This window comes from Mizuhopecten yessoensis, unplaced genomic scaffold (genome assembly GCF_002113885.1).
Source record: "Mizuhopecten yessoensis strain PY_sf001 unplaced genomic scaffold, ASM211388v2 scaffold6135_1, whole genome shotgun sequence".
Lineage (NCBI taxonomy): Eukaryota > Metazoa > Mollusca > Bivalvia > Pectinida > Pectinidae > Mizuhopecten > Mizuhopecten yessoensis.
In genome coordinates, this window is record NW_018406397.1 from 1,120,953 (window position 1) to 1,141,218 (window position 20,266).

A 20,266-nucleotide genomic window follows, 5' to 3' on the forward strand; every position below is an offset into this window, starting at 1 on the left:
CATAAAACTAACTTCTGATGTAATATTTTTATTATATTTTCCTTTCTGTAATTTATTGTTATCAGTCGGAGTCAATAGAACTATTAGCTCCGAACTATTATTAGATATCCACCGTGTTGATTAAAACAGACTGTCAAGCGCCAAGTTGACAAATACTGAAAAGATGTTATAATCAATATCACCAACGAATTAATTATATTTTATTCCTTGTACATTGTAGACGCCCAATATTTTAACTTAGGTTCATAAAATTGACTTGCAATCCAAACATAGACATCTTTATAGTGTGTTTACAACAACGTAATGCGGTTCAAAGTCAATAGATATGTCTATACATTTACATGTGTATGTTTCATAAATTCCTCATTTAAAAGAAAAAGAAAAAAAACACTTTACTCATTTATTCCATATAATATCATTAGGTACATTTTCATGAAACATATGTTACATGCATATGCTTGATTAACATAAGGTTTAGATTTACACTGTACATACACTATCTAATCATCTATTTAATGTTTAAGTAATCATTACACAATATACCTGTGTATTTTATTTCATCCTTGATGAATTGGTTTCCCGCTGTCATATTTAACGGAAAGCAGTTTATTCCAGTGGTTTGTTACATATGCATCATATATACTGCAGCCCGTAGATTAAAAAAGGTGTGTTTTGTCAGACATTCATACCTTCTTATTTGTTTTACTGCGAGTATGAAACAAACATAGAAATGTATATAAACTGTCAATGCAACTATAACAGGTACATAACAATATTAAATAATTTGTATTACTGTAAAAGAAGGCAATCTGGCATCGGTTGCTCAAAGAGTTGACCTGTGATCTGAGAGAATTTCAAAATTTGAATACACCAAATCAAGAACATCCGACATCATTTCACTGCTATAAATTTGTTTCAACAGATCCGATGGATGTGTTTTGTGGTTACAGTTTGCTTTGAAACCCCCGGTTTTCTAAAGGAAACAATTTAACTTTTCACTTACCACTGGTTTAAATTTAACCAACCTTTGAGCAACTGGCGCATGGCAGCCTTCATTTATACACCAAACATAGACACATTTAAAACCTAAAGGATTTCTTCGTTGTTTATTAATTGAATAATTATATTAACTTAAGACAATCGGGAAGAATATTTACCTCCTGTTCAAAAGAAATACTGTTCATACTGAATGTAACCTATGGTCTATCTAACAAAGTTCGGAAAATCACAGCCTTTCTGATTGGGACAACAATAGTAATATTGTTAAACAACATATGTTTACAATGCAAACTATATAAAGTATTATGCTAAGGACTGTTGAATGATAAAAAGCGTATTATGCTTTACAATGTGTATGCTATGCAATGTATCATTACAAATATTCTACAACTTCCAATAAGTTTCAATATTAAATATACACACAATATGTTATGTTTATTTTTAGTCGTGTGTTGTTGAATTTAAAGCATTACAACAGGGATACGTGCGTTTTTTCCTGGGAAGAGTACATGTCATTTGCTTTCACGAAGAGGATATACGTGTCTATTACACGATTACATTTTTCATTAACTTCTGTTTTGACATCTCTATGACTGAATGAAATATATATTCATAAATATTTTGATCGCGAAAAAAAAATCATTATTGAAGTTTCAGTAGGACGGTGGGTTCTTAATATTTTAAGTAATGTTTATAATTGGACGGATTCACGCTATTAGCACTATAACATACTTATTTTTATTTAAAATCTCACATATAGAATGACAGTGTTATTTGTCTAAAATGACAGTAAAATGGGATCGTTTTTTTATTTATTTTTTATTTTTTATAAAAATACATAAATATTTGAAACACATATAATAAAATGAAATACGATGAAATTGGACGGATTTCACATAAGTAGCACTATCTAATCTTATTATCATGGTTGATGAGAGAAGCACTAGAAATGTGTGGCGTAAAATGTGTACATATTTTGTCATGTAAAATCCATACCCTCTAAACACTTCTCTTTTCTTTTCTTTTTGTTGGTACTGGTCCAGGTTTCTTTTCTCTCTCTCTTAATAAAAAGAGCATTCTAGGTATCCAAGTTAAATGACAAACTGTCTCGTGATCAAAACGACGACTTCCGGATCAACAGTTACAGGAATAGTGTAACAATCGGATTGGTTTTAGCATACCTTACGGCTGTATGATATGTCGTTGGTTGTTATACCGTTAGGTTAGCATTAGTAAGCACGTACATGATGTATGGTAAAAAGAAGACACTCAATTATTGATATAAACACCGGACGATAGTAAAAGGTTTTAATTATTAATTAGATGCATCGGAGTTATCAGGATGTTTACGTCGGTAGTATAATAAAGAATAATAAAAGGAAAGGTGAAATAGCAGTGAGCTCGATATCAAACAGGAGGTTGCTGATTACAGACCCGAACCAGAATCACAAGGCATCCAGGTCATATTGATAAACTGACATGACATGACATATGTTCAATTCATACCTCTATTAAGTCAATCAAGAGATACTATCAGCATATATGCAGCAGGTGAGAAAAAACAATGACAAAAAGGTACAGTCTTTCATGTTCGAATCATATGACAAAATAGACAAACGACATATACTATCTGTAGGAAACTGACTTCGTATTGCTTGGGTATTGACGTAAAAGATCCCATGATAAAGAGACAAAGCATATTTTTTAAAATGGCTTATGTGTCGTGATGAGTTCATAAACTATTCCAGCACTCATTGACTTGTCGACGATTTTGTGTTCGTCTTTTTCACAGTACGGAGTGATTCTCGAATGAAATCTTCAGGTAGGTATTCTTTCAGGTTTTCTATAGTGCACTGTAGAAGATAATCCTGCAATTCTCTGTCTCTGAAAATGACCAAAATATCGAATAGAGTTTGATGAAGGAGGAAATGGTAACTCGGAGGACACAAAGTAACTTGAGGTTGTTAATGAAGCACATAATGATTTTAACATAATACATAGTCCTGGTACAGCGTAATTGCACATATATAGTAAAGCCTATAGAACGGTATCGATTTCGTTAAACCCGTTGAGAATTAAAATGCATGTTACATATGTTTCTCTCACATCCTTTCGTAATTGTACGGCAATATTTGTGTCCATTCGCGCTGAAAGTAACTGTATCTATACTGTATCTATTCCGGACGTTAATAATCATAATAATATCTTATATGATGATGATGATGTCTGATGATGATGATGATGATCTTTGTTTAATATGTATGAACAATCATGTACTTAGGAACAATGTCATATATGTTTTTGTCTTGTCTTGTAAAAAAATAAAAAAATAAAATAAAAAAAAAAATAATCATAATTCTTTTTTGGAAAAGTGTTGTCCTTCAATTCACGTGTAAACAGCGGTATATTGTTGTAAGAATGCAAAATAAATGTCATACAGATATATTCTACAAAATGAATGTGTACGTAAATGACAATACTCTGACAGCTGTATGAATAAATCTTTTACAAATGAAAATTATATCTGTTCTCTGTTGTGTTCTGTTCAGACAAATGTCACTGCTTTTGTAATATCTTTGTTAACATACGTACCTGGCGGTCCGACTAGGAAACGCGGGGGCGTCCCGGGAGTGAGTGAAGTAGGCTCGACTAAGGCCCTTCAGTCCAGGACTGACAGCAGCGTATAACGTCGTGGCGGAACCCTTTCGAGGGGTCTTGACCATACCTACAAAACATTATTTCAACAATTTTGGCAATCAGCGCTGAAGGAAACCGTAAAACATTGTAACAAAGAAAATAAACCTGATATAGATGTAAGTGAAACCTGTCTTTTTATAATATTATGTTCCTCATACTCAGAGTGTTGCCAATCGAGAATGTAAATCAGCAGCAATTTCTCTTTCGCCTCCGATGGTGTTACGGATAAAATGCAGAAAGAAAATGTGAGATGACGTCAAGGCATACATTTATGACGTCACAATCAGCTTTATAGATTACACATTCTGATAACTAATGTTTTCAAATAAATAATTGATAGCAGGGGAGAAAAGAATCATGTCTTTAGGTAAGGGTATGCTTCTAGATTCCTTAATGTCTTACCAACGGCTTGAAGCAAGCCTCGGATTAGACAATTAAGAATATCATCCCTAGGGTTAGGGGGTGGTTCTTCCTGAAACTGAAGTCCTTTTACTGACATTTAAGATTAGCAGTTTATATGAAATGATCCACTACACTAAAGCCTGTCTTTAATGTCACTACTATGGACTGGATCATTTGGCCGGAATTAAACTAGAATGTTGGTAAAATAAAAATCATTTGGCAACAAGTTCTTATATTTTATTACATGTTTTCAAAGTCAGTTATCATTGTACAATACAAAACTAAATGTTGCCGTTAAAGAATCAGCAGTTGTATCTTCCCTAATGTCATGTTTTTCTTGATATTAAATTATTTTGAAATCACTTGTTAACTGTAACAGTGTTACAACTTACATAAACATTTCAAACAACATCGATAACAGTTGAACTTTGATCCAAAGTGTCGATTTCGCCGGTAAAGGTCCTTGGCCACATATCCCGGATGTACAGAATATAATTCGACGTGTGTCTTCTCCAGCATCCGGTCTATGCTATACATTTGCATTATCTGTTAGAAATATATTCATAACGTATATAATGTATCAATGTGCCACTTTTACCAAAACAATGGAAAAGATATAATGATTTTGTTTTTGTAAACGTACATAATGTGGTTGCATAATGAATTCACTAAGCCACAAAGCAGATTTTAAAGCTGGTACTTGACAAGTCATTGTTGATATATCTCATAAATTATAAAACTTTGAGGGTCTCGAATGAATTCCCTTTACCTAAGATCTTTTTAACTCAATATTCCATCATATTCAGGACAGTTGGATGGAATGGGCACTATTATAAAATGTACCTAGGTATGAGCGCATGTATTAAAAAACCCGCCTATATATCGTCCATATCATGAAAAAATGGGAGAGAAAACAGGAAAAAGTAGGATTTGAAGTTATCATTGATATCAATTGAAATGTTCGTTGTCATAGCGATGACATAAACTGTTGCAAAGACATACATTTATAAAAACGTCAATTGTTAGGTTATTTCAGTCAATATCTTCGACATAGAACAGTAAAATTGTTCTACATAATTTGAAATTTTCGTTTTAAAATACTCTACATATATTCGCAATAATCCGTTTCTATGTAAAGTTACCTGATACAACTTCGTGTTACTGTAGCATTGTAGTGGATCGTGGTTTTTCATTCGCTGTCCTGCCGCATAGTTAGCATCATAATGACAATGCTTGTGTGCTGCACTCGACACCAGAACTATTCTGACGTCATTTCCGGAAGTTTTCATGATCGGGAGCAAATTTGCCATGATCAGGAACTGACTAAGGTAATTAACCTGAAATTAGATTTTTTTATATCAAACAAGAGGAATAACAAACCAGCACAAACAGTTTTTAAGTTTTGTATGAACGATATGTAACATATGCTAATTTAAAACTCAAGTTCAGTTATAAAAATTACTCATTTTTGTAACATAATTTGCATGATCATACAATCGGGTCATTTGATCAGTCGCTATCGTATAATCCTGAGGCGAAAACAGGAAACTGTCTTTGATCAAGTCACGTTATATAAAATAGAAACCTTTCATCTTTTTGTCATATGAGGAATTGATTTAAACACACAAGTTGTCTCTCTAAAAACAAAAAAGATATGGTAATTATGTATTTATTTGTGGAAAGGTTGGCGTGCATCATTATACAAATATATTTTTTTATGAAAATCTCTTTACGTAGTATCTATTTTATATATTTAATTTCTATGAACCAAACAGATTGGATTACTTTACATTACTGTTATAGGAATGTTGTATAGTAAACCGATTTTGTGTCGTTTAAAGCGAAACCATGACTCCGTCAAGAGGGATACAATAGCACGCCTGCAACTAACATTCATCAATATTGCATCACTCTATTCTCCATTTACAATCAGTACTTGTATTTTGTTCAGCATCTAAATTGCATGTACATGATGTGCATAAATATACAACAAATCTGTCAAAATGCAACAACTGTGTACATTTTCTTTTTCATTTCTTACCATTGGTATATTATATTTTGGAAGCTTAAATGAGCTTCTGTTTCTTGCCTTTTTCAGTTTTTCCAATCACACGTTTCTAAAGATCGGAGTTCGCAAAATGCTATAAATCTTGACGATGTTTTTCTGACTAGTATATGTCCACGACATATTCTTATCCGTAATCAACTCTCAAATAAAGCAAAGAGTATTTATCCCTATATATGTAAATATACGAAAGTTCCCAAACGGATGGTTGCTGATTATCATTACACCTAACTCGAGTTCGTTTTTTTTTATTGTATAAAGATACAAGGTTTACATTGGGTTTTTCCAATGTGTATAAGATACTGTACGTGGAATTGGAATTTCAATCACGAATTGGCGTTGGATTGGGGTTGGTGGATGAGAGTAATGTTTGGATGGTGCGTGTGTGGTTGGATAGGGGCAGCATTCCCCCTTCTATGTTGTTCATATTATTTCTGGAAACCCTTAGGTTTTTTCCTGAAATTACATTATTCCTGATTCTGATCTGAGAAATGAATAGTCATGAACCATGTCAAGGTTTTCTTTAATCCAAATATCAGTATGAGAGAAATGTCTTTGGCAGTTACCACACTTACCTGATATGTGAGCTCGTAATTATCTTCTGTCACAACTAAATAAACAAAACAAATTGAAATAAAGAGTGTCAATCATAAAAGTCTTATATAGAAAGTGACATTGACAACACTTGTTCATTTCTACTTAAAATGTCGATATCACAAAAACATAAAAAAGAAGAATGATGTAAATTTAAGGCAAGTATAAAGTATAAAGTATATTCAGTGATATAAAAGACCAAGTACTGTGGTATATAAAGTATAGGCTTACAATGAATACGACTTTATGTATTTCAATTGTGTTAAAAGCACACTAGCTATCAATATACATTTCCTCTTATTGGAATCTGAAAGTTTCTCGTCAGACTAAAGCATGTCATCCTCGACGTTTTTATGTAAGCAGTCTGTGTCAATACAATATGAAAAATATGTAATATTTATAATACAGCTATGCCACTCCATTGAAACTGCAGGTGTCACACGACGCAGGTTAATTATTAAGTACCCTCAATTGAAAAATGCCAGGATATGTAGTGCTACTTGGCGTTTATAGGTTTATAGTCATTCATTGTAATACATTATAGGCCTAGTAACTGTACTAAGGTACTGTATTTGTCTAGCGCCCAACAAATCCATATTTCAAAACGAGCGACACATGTTCAATTCCATTTACAATGTATTAGTAGTATATAAAGATAGGGCACATGGATGACCAATTTCAATATCATTATTGACATGGCTATAGGCCTTATTTTCTAAATGTTTTGCATTTGCATCAATCCTGCAGGAATTTTCTTATAACGTTTCCACGATAGTTACCACCGTTCCTTTGACAATAAAATAGTTTTGTATTGTAAGACCTTGCACATCATTGATATGCTTCAGCTTCATATGATCTTGGTAATGCATATCTCTGACACCTCACGCCTTTTGCTTATGTAAAGCAAATGTTTGAATATTAACTACCCCTTAAGGCGTGTATAATGTCATGACATGAATTATGTCATATATGCCTATTTAGTGCAGTACTGCTCTGAATACTATCAACAATTACTGCGTTTTTCTAATATTTCAATTAAAAACGTAACAAAGGTGCAAGTAAGAAAATCAAATATTTTCAGAACACATTAGCAAAACCATCAATCAACTAAATTGTTTGCGCATAAACGGTTTAAAACTAAAGGAAAACAAAGTCAACGTACAAAGATAAAAGGAGTTTAAGAAAATTACAGAAATAGGAGCGGAGAGATTAAAAAAGGCAAGACAGTCTGAACCCGAAACTGGCTTGCACTACATATCTGTAGAACTTTGGAAGTGGGGTTGTACCCTTCACTATTTAAAGAGGTTGACAGCTGCTATCCTTTGAAGTTCTTATAAATATTGCAAAGGATAACTGATAACCCCCTTTTAATAGAATTCAAAAGTATAGGCTCTTCGCAACAATGTCATTTTAAGGTGGTTTACTACCTTACGCTATTACCTTGTAATTAAGCTTTGGAACAGTTTTCTGTATTGGCATTCTAAAGACAATGCTTTATTAAATAATGATGCATTTCCCAAATTGTATCAAGTCTTGTAATATATTAAAGAGTTGAAAGATGTTTTCAGTTAAAATGTCTTATCTAAATAACCATTTGTCAAAGGTGTTTCATAAGAACTCTTTTGGAATGGAGTATACTGTCACATAAGGTGATATATACACTTAATATCAAAACTTACTCTCGTCAGCCATCATGACTCCAGCGTTACAGATGAGAACGTGCAGTTTTCGTTCAGATGCCTTGAACTCCTCCACAAAATCCATAGTTGACTTAAGACTGGCCAGGTCCAGCTTACCAAACTCTAAGCTTAGTCGGTCATCGCTTATTATGTTCTGTGTTGAATTCTCTTTCTCCTGTTGGAATTCTTCGTTCATTTGTTCTATAGCCTGCATAAAAGAGCATTGTACAAAAATACATAAGGTATATTATCATACATGTATTTTATTTGGGTTGAGTGATACTACGGACAAAAAACGTTCATTACATGTAAATGTAGTACCCAAGTTCAATTATGAAAAAAAGTCATCGAAACTGATACCTTATCTACATAAAATGTAGAATAAGTCAGAACATTTAATGAATTTTGCGACGGTATAACTGTATATGCTATTGTCCGGTATTTTAAAATTCTGAAGCTACCCGTATACCTTTCATTATGTGAATAAAGCATTGCATAATACCGGGAGCACGAGAAGAATGCTTTCCAGCAGGCTTTACGTATGTAGTTTGATAGCAAATTCATAAGTCAAAGTTTTTAATTTTAACATAGAGTGTACTTTCAAAATACAGCTAAATACATACTTGAATCGGATATAGATGTTTGTTATCATTGAGAAAGAGCATGTTATTGGCGTTCACGTATTTACAAAGCATACAAGCAAATCAGCATTAACTCTTAACAGTGTGTATCATGTTTCTAAGTTAAAACTATTAAGTAAATAGTAAAACTATACAAATGTTAACGTGACCTTTATTAATTTATTTGAAAATTGTTTAACGTAATTGCAATAAACAGAAACCGCATGAAGATGAGACATTATGATGGCTAACAGACGAATTGTGTTCCCTTAGATGTCTCGTCAGATGTAGATGTAATAGAAACTTTATACACACTTCTCCGATGAAACTTTTACGATATAAAGTGACGTTAAGTGTTCTATTGTTGAATACCTTACTATATATATATTGTATAAATACACGTCTGCAGAACTCTCACATTAGTTGCTTCTTACGATCAGTCATTGGTGTATCAAATGATACGTTTACAGACCTTAGCACACGTGTGTATCACTTTGTTGTATAAATGCAAATGCATATAACACATGATTAAAATGACACAACGTATTTTAACCTTAGTACCTATGTAAGATGTACAGATTCTGTATATTCTTCAATTAAAATGTTTAAAATCTAATCAGGTAACTGTATACTTATATTTAGATATACATATGCTGATGACGTTATTTATATTACCGTGTATTATTGATGATGGTAAATCATAAGCAGCAGTTTGTTCGATTATGATAATTACAATATGAACATAACAATATGCCGATAACAGTGCTTGCTCATGTAATATTTAGATGGGTCGGATATGTTGATTTTATTATGTAGGTAACATTATGGAGATTGCTTATTACATGTACATGTGATAACTGCCCAATTACCTTTTTTTTGATTGGATAGATATCAAAAGAATCCGTCATTCCCTTGTAGATGAGATAATGGGATATCACAAAAGGGGGCAGATTCGTAAATTTCCAAACAAGGGACTTACCAAGTGTCTGGGAACTTAAGATTCCCCCCCAGGGGGTTTGGATTCCCCAACATTTACTCAATGGGGTGAATGATTCTTTTTCTCTTACCCTGTTGACCCTGGCCTTCGTAGAAAGGGATGTAAAAGTTATTGACTCAATGCGTTGTTTGCAAGAGGTGGATGCAATGTTGACATAGCGTCTTACCGTTGTTATGCTTGAGGAATGTCTTGCTTGCAATAGGGATATTTCACACCGGGAAAAGTGTGGATACACTTGTCCAGGGTAAGGGAAAGCATTACAAATGTTTATATTTATATTACAGAATGTCACCTGAAAATAACTACTGTGTATATTAAAATCAGGACTTGAATTCATCGAGGTTTCTTTGTTTATTTCTAAAGTAACGTAAATGTAAAATTCGTGACATTTATCAATCAGAATAAAAAAAACTATATCGTTTGATTCCAAATTATCTCCAGGTAAAGAACACACACCGAGAAAGTGTTCTTTTGTTTCAACAAATAGATTTTGACCTTTTTTATAGCGTGTCAATAACATAACGGATATTGATACTGATCCAGTGATAAAAGATGTATACATTATTGTTATTTTGTTTGTTTCAAAAAATAAGTTATGCTTTTTCTCCATACTGTGTCAATTATATAATGGGTACTGATACTTATTAAGTGAATTAAATTAACGGTGTTTCGGCTTCGGTTCCCGTGCTAAACAAATCATCTCGTCAGAACACCAGCAACAGATGCCTGGTTACGTTTTTACACACTTCGGTTTCATTTTGATTTTTGATAAATTGTTCTTTTGTTTTTTGAAATTTAGTTTCAAGATGCTTTTATCAAACAAGAAACTACAAAACACACATTCGAGATAAACCTACAGTTCATAATAAGATAGTATATGAAATTTGAATCGGCATTTAAATTTAATCATGCTTGATTTATTTTACAACAAAATTGCAAAACAAGGACTATCAACTTTTATTTATCACTCCAGTTGGCGAAAATGGTAGCACACATGAGGTCTTTATTTGGGAGAAAACCAGAGTTCCCGGAAAAAAACCTACGTGGTTGGGCAGTTGGCCCATACCTTTTCAGGTCCGATCAAAGAATCGGACCGTGGCAGTCATCGTGAAAGGCGAGTTCGCTACCCACTGCGCCACGATTTGGCATTAAATACAAGGATCCTTAGTCATTACTTGGAATAGTCCATATAATACCAGTATCCCTATTTTTTACTTGAATTAACATACCAGGATCTTGAATTAATACTCGGAATATTAGGACTGACTTGTTGGTATTTGTTTAGAATATCCGGTTTTTATATCTTAAACTTTAATCCTTATGATACAATGTACGTAAATCATTCTTGTAGATAACCATGTGAATGCGATTTGTAGTTGGTGACAATATCAGTATTTCTATCTTTAGTTTACAGATTAATGTGTAACAGATACGGTGTTGTATCATTCAAAAACTGACAATGCAGATAACAAAACATACTTATATAATATTTAGATTGGTCACATATGTTGATTTCATTGTGTAGGTAACAATATGGAGATTGCTTAAAATACATGAAAACATAACATTTGTTTTGTTTAATTGAATGAAATAAACGTTTATCCTCTTTGAAATGAGATAAGGGGGTCTTAATCAAAGGGGACAGATTGTTAAATTTCTAGGTATCCGTGTAGAATATCCGGGTTCTGTATCTTAAAATCTAATCCTGACAAAACGTAAAGCATTCATGCAGATCGTCATGTGTGGGCAATGTGCAGTTGGTGACAATATCATTATTCCTATGCTAAGTATACAAAGTAGGATGTCACTAATATGCTCTTGCCACATACAATGACTAATCTTTTGTTTTCAATGCATTACATGTAGACTGTCTAGCATGTTCTTCACAATCATTGGTGCATTTATGACAGGTGTTTATTAAGTTAAGTTCATGTGTTGTGTGATAGCCAGGGGATACGGAATGAAAGGGACAAAAACCGGACGAATATGAAAGCTTACTCTTTCAGCCTTTTCCTTTGAACGACATGCAATGATGACGGTTGGTCCCATCATGGCTATAAACTTGGCAGTCTCATAGCCGATACCTGTCAAAGGGAAAAACTAGGTTAAGCTTTGTGAAGATAACTGTGGTATACAGCTAGACATGTGTTTAGCATTATCAACCGTTGCATAATATCATGAATGTTCAGGAATATTCGTGTACTGAAACAGCAGTTGGCGTTCATAATGGCAGGCAAGATTGCCATTTGAAAAAAGTTTCTGCTTTGCCATTAAACAATTGCTGAAGAAATTACAAAGCATGATAAACAGAATATTTTTTTACCGTTTATATCCTATAAATAGTCAAACAAAGTTGCTACATATTTTATTATGATAAAAATAACGTTATTTTCACTGTCACTGTCTTCTGTTCTTATTCTCTGTCACCCTCCGTTTGTCTCCGCCGATTTGGTGTGCAATAAATATTTTATCTATATCGTCCATGCAGACTAATTAATGATAAAAGTGATGTTCTACACTTTATTCGATCCCCAACATATAACACAAAACGTTATGCCGACAGTACGCTTGATATTGGTTTTGACATTAAACATTGATAAACATAACAAGGCATTTTAGGTTTTATCTAAATATGGATCACTCGTCATTATATATCGACGCAATCAATTTAAATCTAAACACTGAAAAAACAATGTAGCAAATGCATGTTTAATGAATTTTATTTTAGGAAATTGATATTGTCATTTAGTTTCCGACACAACGTTGGGTCTCACGTACAACTATTGATATTGATCGGTACAGTAGACCAGAAATTCAGGAAATGCTGTAATAGCAAAACGAGCATTCCCTTTAAAATTCTGTGAAAGCTTGTGCAGTTATCATCATTGCAAATGGGATACTTTTGCTTAATGCAAAAAGCAGATTGAAATGCTAACGTACTTTTTCTTTCTTCCTTCCTTTTAAAGAGAAGGATATTACCAATAGAAGTAAAGTAGAAAATAAACAGAAGCATCAACACACACAGATAACATAAACCACAGTGTCAATAAACAATAATAAAACAAACCAAGTAGGAAAAAACTAAACAACAACATTGTATCAACACACAAGGACAATATATACACATTGTACACAGCGTCAACTCAGATGTGTAAACATACAACAGCGTCAACTCAGAAGTGTAAACATACAACCGCGTCAACTCAGAAAGTGTAAACATACAACAGCGTCAAATCAGAAGTGTAAGCATACAACAGTGTCAACTCAGAAGTGTAAACATACAACAGAGTCAACTCAGAAGTGTAGACATACAACAGCGTCAACTCAGAAAGTGTTAACATACAACAGCGTCAACTCAGAAGTAAAAACATACAACAGCGTCAACTCAGAAGGGTATACAAACAACAGCGTCAACTAAGAAGTGTAACCATACAACAGCGTCAACTCAGAAGTAAAAACATACAACAGCGTCAACTCAGAAGTGTAAACATACAACAGCGTCAACTCAGAAGTGTATACACACAACAGCGTCAACTAAGAAGTGTAAACATACAACAGCGTCAACTCAGAAGTGTAAACATACAACAGCGTCAACTCAGACGTGTAAACATACAACAGCGTCAACTCAGAAGTGTTAACATACAATAGCGTCATACTCAGAAGTGTAAACATACAACAGCGTCAACTCAGAAATGTTAACATACAACAGCGTCAACTCAGACGTGTAAACATACAACAGCGTCAACTCAGAAGTTTAAACATACAACAGCGTCAACTCAGAAATGTAAACATACAACAGCGTCAACTCAGAAGTGTATACACACAACAGCGTCAACTAAGAAGTGTAAACATACAACAGCGTCAACTCAGACGTGTAAACATACAAAAGCGTCAACTCAGAAGTGTAAACATACAACAGAGTCAACTCAGAAGTGTAAACATACAACAGCGTCAACCCAGAAAGTGTTAACATACAACAGCGTCAACTCAGAAATGTTAACATACAACAGCGTCAACTCAGAAGTGTAAACACACAACAGCGTCAACTCAGAAGTGTAAACACACAACAGCGTCAACTCAGAAGTGTTAACATACAGCAGCGTCAACTCAGAAGTGTAAACATACAACAGCGTCAACCCAGAAAGTGTTAACATACAACAGCGTCAACTCAGAAATGTTAACATACAGCAGCGTCAACTCAGACGTGTAAACATACAACAGCGTCAACTCAGACGTGTAAACATACAACAGCGTCAACTCAGAAGTGTGAACATACAACAGCGTCAACTCAGAAGTGTAAACATACAACAGCGTCAACACAAAACAAAACATTAAAAAGTTCCAACTCAAAATGACAAAATGTGACACAGCTTCAACACACATGGACCAAGTATACCACAGTGTTTACCACGGTGTCAACACAAAAGCATAATGCATACAACAGCGTCAACACAGAACAAAACATACCAAAGCGCCTACTCACAAGGACTTAATGCAACGAATGTTAAAATGGAAGAGCGAAATATTCCATATCGACAACACAGAAGACAAAACTATAGCACAACATCAACACGCAAGACAGAGCATACTACAGCGTCAACATACAATCATATGATATACCAGGGCGTCAATGCACACGAACAAATTCTACTACAGTGTCAACATACAATCATATGATATACCAGGGCGTCAACATATAATCATATGAAATACCACGGCGTCAACGCACACGAACAAATTCTACTACAGTGTCAACATACAATCATATGATATACCAGGACGTCAACATACAATCATATGATATACCACGGCGTCAACGCACACGAACAAATTCTACTACAGTGTTTACAAACAAGGGCAAAATATACCACGGCCGCAACACATAATGACAATACCTGATATAAGAACACAGTTACAGAAAGGAAACCCTATACAATACAGTCGCTCTCGAAGGAAAATGATTTCCTCTACCACATATATTTGACTTATTATGGTATATTCCGTTAAATCTGGTAAATTGTATACATCATTGTCGATGTGAGACACTCCAAACAAGTCCTTATTTGTTATGAATAATTGAAATTGATATCGTCGATAGAAATCGGATCATGACGGAGGCCCTGACATCTCTTGAAAACAAAAGTCTTTTAGGTAAAATCCCTGGCCAAGCAATGCATTGGTGGTCATCGATACCTATTTATCTAGGCAAGCAGAAAGACCAATGACAGGTAACACGAATAACTGAACTATTCTTACTCTGTATGTATGTTATTAATTAGAAAAGGAAACTAAACGATGAAATGATCACATTTGCATAAATTACTCGTAAGAAGGTGCTACCGTATTGATATATATATGTATATATGGCGTTTTAAAATAAGACGCCCGACCATTATTGCCCCACTCTAGGTAAGATATGTGTGTTCTAATCCACTCACTAACACCATCATCTGTAAAGTAGATGTTCGGCTTAACAATATGCGTCATAGTATACCATATTGTTTATTTGTATTCACAGGTTATCCAAGAGATCACCAAACAGCCGTTAGTAGGGGTCATGTATTTATAGTTCGTCTCTGTTCACTGGAAACACAGTGTACGTATAAGAATATCTTAAATCAGATTTTGTCCGTTACGGACCGTTGATTAGTATGTAAGTCATGAGCTATTCAGCTCGGAGTCAATTTACCTACTGCTTGCTATCTAAAGTGACATATTTTCGAAACAAAGATATTTGTTGTGGTTGTCATTAAATTTTCAATAAATAATATGTAAATTAATTCAGCATATTTGAAAGTGTCCGTGAAATACATCAGTTAGTATTTGTTAAGTTAATTATGCTTTGAATAACTGCGCTATGATTTACAAAGAATAATACCTTTAACAACACTTTTAGTACATGTATTGCTAGATTGAATCATGCTTTACCCATCTAAACCCTTGATAATAGCTTCAAGATCAGCTAAACTGAAACATTTCAATTGTAACACCTTTACACAAATTCCTTAAGGCAAAACATATGGAAGGTATCATTTCATTGTGTTGAAACAATATGATTTTATAATAAACTTGTTTAAGACTCGGAACAACATCTAAAGTCATAGCTCCTTGCTTTTAATACTATATCCTTAACAAAATTACGACAGCGATTCATAAAACTTTCACAGACTCGAACACAAATGTGACTTTGACATTGTAACATATGACTGACGTCTTTTACATTTAACCAAAATGATGAATAAATACCTTAGACGCTATTTATAACATGAATATCTTGAAACCTACGTGAGGCATGTCAATACCGTTAAGGCATTTGAGCTGGATTTAGTTCAAATTACATAAACCATTCAAATAAAAGTTGACTATAATATGTGGGTGCCCTTCGGCTCTAATATACCTAATGGTAAAGCTTACAACCTATGTAATCGCCCGGTTAAGTATTTTAACAATGCAGCTTTAAATATGGCATACAGTCAAGCTGACAACCTAAGAAGAAGCATTACACAGATGATATATTTTCACCTGATACAACGTACCACGATGATACCATTCCGACAAGCTTTGGTTCTAATTGGAAAAATGCATTGATCATAAGTTTTGGTTTAGTTTGGTTTAGTATTGTTTAACGTCGTGTAAACTGTTATAACTGTTGTCTTTAGGAGGTTCAGTATAAATTTAATAGAGGCTCATATAAAAGGTAACGAATGTGACCGAGTACATACGCACTAGTCACCGAATTGTCACACAATAACATTTTAATGGTTGTGCTATATGGACCTGTCTACAGCCGATACATTGTTAACGTATGAACACTCAAGATTTTTTTTTTCATAAAGAAACAAAAAGATCATTTATGTGAATTTCATTTATGCTTTCTCTAAAAGCTAAAATATATTTCATTAATGTTTGGGTTTACTTTTAAAAAAGTAACGTCAATGTGCAGGTACAGCTGAGCGATGGTTTACGTAGTTGTCCTATAGCAAGTATATAACGTTAATGAGCAGGTACAGCTGTGCGATGGTTTACGTGGTTGTCCTATAGCAAGTATATGACGTTAATGTGCAGGTACAGCTGTGCGATGGTTTACGTAGTTGTCCTGTAGCAAGTATATAACGTTAATGTGCAGGTACAGCTGTGCGATCGTTTACGTAGTTGTCCTATAGCAAGTATATACCGTTAATGAGCAGGTACAGCTGTGTGATGGTTTACGTGGTTGTCCTATAGCAAGCATATGACGTCAATGTGCAGGTACAGCTGTGCGATGGTTTACGTAGTTGTCCTATGGCAAGTATATAACGTTAATGTGCAGGAACAGCTGTGCGATGGTTTACGTGGTTGTCCTATAGCAAGGATATAACGTTAATGGGCAGGTACAGCTGTGCGATGGTTTCCGTAGTTGTCCTGTAGCAAGTATATAACGTTAATGTGCAGGAACAGCTGTGCGATGGTTTACGTGGTTGTCCTATAGCAAGTATATAACGTTAATGAGCAGGTACAGCTGTGCGATGGTTTACGTAGTTGTCCTGTAGCAAGTATATAACGTTAATGTGCAGGTACAGCTGAGCGATGGTTTACGTAGTTGTCCTATGGCAAGTATATAACGTTAATGTGCAGGTACAGCTGTGCGATGGTTTACGTAGTTGTCCCATAGCAAGTATATAACGCCAATGTGCAGGTACAGCTGAGCGATGATTTACGTAGTTGTCCTACAGCAAGTATATAACGTCAATGAGCAGGTACAGCTGTGCGATCGGTTACGTAGTTGTCCTATAGCAAGTATATGACGTCAATGTGCAGGTACAGCTGAGCGATGGTTTACGTAGTTGTCCTATAGCAAGTATATAACGTTAATGTAATTGTATCAGTTTTTATTCTAGAGTGCTAAAAAACAAACGTCTTTATCTATGAGATGTTTATTTGTTAATAAAATTATGAGTTAGAAGAAAGTTTTAATGCTTTATGATACTCTTATAAAGACTTATCACACTCTTAACTACATGTATAGAAATAACCATTCATCTAAATTAAGTACCATAATGTACCCATAATTCATTATATCATGTTATTCATAGGTATGTTGAATATACCCTTAATGTTGGGTATATTATCAATTTAACGACTAATGAAAAAGCATATAATAACGCTAGGCAAAATTTAAAAGCAGAATATTGGTCTTCTATAGAGAAATATGATCACAATATATGAATTTAGTAATATTCATTATGTTCAAATGGATGATTATAGTTGATATTGTCGTTTTTTTGGGTCTAAAACGCAGCAAACCTATTAATAACAAACGTGTTCTTTTACAATTCATTCCTTCATTGACCACGGTAAACACGGTACAGACCATCAGGTGTTTGTCTGTGACAACACGCTAGGCACGCAGCTCGGTATTGAAATGTTCAGGGGTATTTGGGTCCTACCAATTAAATAATCATATGCTTGATAAGACATGTCAAGGTCGTGTCTTCGCATTTGTTTCCTGACAATTTACCTATCAAATTCAAACTAAAAAATGATAAAAAAAATAATGATATAAATTATAACACTTTCTGAACAGTAGGAGAAGGCTTTGATGTAAAACCGATTAGAAACTATGTTATCGTGACACATATAGCCCGTGACCAGGTTTGACACGTAAGTACAGGTATAGTCACAGCTAAAAAGACTTACCTGTGTCTCCTCCCGTCACAATAACTACATAGTTCCTGGGGAGGACCACTAATGGGATACTGGCCCGGGGACCCATGGTTATTCCTTATTAGTGAACTACTTAGTCTTGTTGTCACCTGTGTTCCATCCTCTCTCACCTGATATTTTATATATGTGCTAATATACACCTGGGATACCGACGGTAAACACACAGAGCTTTACACTGCTAGCGATACACTAGTAATCGGTATACCGTACAGGTGGGGTAATACACGGATCACAAATGTGTTCACTCAACTGGTATAGCGGATTATTAAGAAGAGATCTCATTGGAGGTTTGACCAGCGCCAGGGAACAGTCAGCCGATTTAGACCACTTGGAGCTATGGTGTTGTAGGTATGGGTCAATGCTTAGTTTATAGTCACGATAATTAGAGACCACTTCATGTATTGACTGGAGATGCTTCGATAGCATTACATGTCAGCTATTCTGCTAATAATAAATCCCTCCTAGACGATTTAACACAGCAATATCGAACTGTCGTTGAATGTGTTTGTCCATTTCTAAAACAGTATCACACTTCGGCAAGGCAATAAGACATACCTGATAGCTCTAAGCGTGTAATGTCAATCTGATCAATACCAACGAATGTGTCCCTGGCAGTGACCACACAGAGGAATTGATTGATAGGAAAAGAGTACGGTATATTTCAACTCCACTTGCATGATGTCAAACATTCATACTTCATCGTTGAATCGTATGAATATGTCTGCATGACACACAGTAAATAAGTAATTCTGTATGACACACACACACACACACACACACACACACACACACACACTGGTAATGTATGACTACAGTCCTTACCAATGTTAAAATGAGCTCGTTTTACATGTAAAATAATTATTTCGCTCGTAAAAGGTAGTGAAACCATTTCAAGTTAACCTCTATTATTGTTATAAACAGTGGATTTAACCTATCATGAATCAATATCAAACCTCTAACCTTTCATACAACAAACATGAATCAACATCTAACCTCTAACCTTTCACATAACCAAAATAAATCAACATATAACCTCTCACCTTTCATATAACAAACATGAATCAACATATAACCTCTAACCTTTCACATAACCAACATGAATCAACATCAAACCTCAAACTTTTTATATAACCAACATGAATCAACATCAAACATTTATCCTTTCATATAACAAACATTAATCAACAGCTCACCTCTAACCTTTCACATAACCAACATGAATCAACATCAAACCTCAAACTTTTTATATAACCAACATGAATCAACATCTAACCTCTAACCTTTCACATAACCAACATGAATCAACATCAAACATTTAACCTTTCATATAACAAACATGAATCAACATCTAACCTCAAACCTTTCACATAACCAACATGAATCAACATCTAACCTCTAACCTTTCATATAACAAACATTAATCAACAGCTCACCTCCCACATAACTATTATGACTCAACCTCTTACCAGGAACCTCTAACCGTTCATAAAACTAACATGCATCAACCTGT

The 20,266-nt window shown here is 34.3% G+C and overlaps 1 protein-coding gene across 1 annotated transcript; it reads right to left on the reverse strand.

The window, feature by feature from the left end:
* Positions 1-14: 14 nt before the first annotated feature.
* On the reverse strand, positions 15-19,094 carry LOC110451552 (dehydrogenase/reductase SDR family member on chromosome X-like). Its single transcript, XM_021499636.1, has 8 exons — positions 18,730-19,094; positions 12,052-12,137; positions 8,437-8,644; positions 6,739-6,773; positions 5,241-5,435; positions 4,491-4,644; positions 3,592-3,724; positions 15-2,883 (listed from the first exon to the last, which is right to left on the reverse strand). The coding sequence occupies exons 1-8, from the start codon at positions 18,803-18,805 to the stop codon at positions 2,751-2,753; spliced, it is 1,020 nt and encodes a 339-aa protein (XP_021355311.1). The 5' UTR covers positions 18,806-19,094; the 3' UTR covers positions 15-2,750.
* Positions 19,095-20,266: the final 1,172 nt, after the last annotated feature.

Coding starts and splice junctions, on each gene's coding strand:
- LOC110451552 (XM_021499636.1), bottom strand. CDS start 18,805: ATGGGTCCCCGGGCCAGTATCCCATTAGTGGTCCTCCCCAGGAACTAT. Junction 3,725..4,490: donor ATGTTGTTTGAAATGTTTAT/GTAAGTTGTAAC, acceptor AATGTTTTGTAG/GTATGGTCAAGACCCCTCGA. Junction 2,884..3,591: donor TTTCCTAGTCGGACCGCCAG/GTACGTATGTTA, acceptor GGTCATTTTCAG/AGACAGAGAATTGCAGGATT.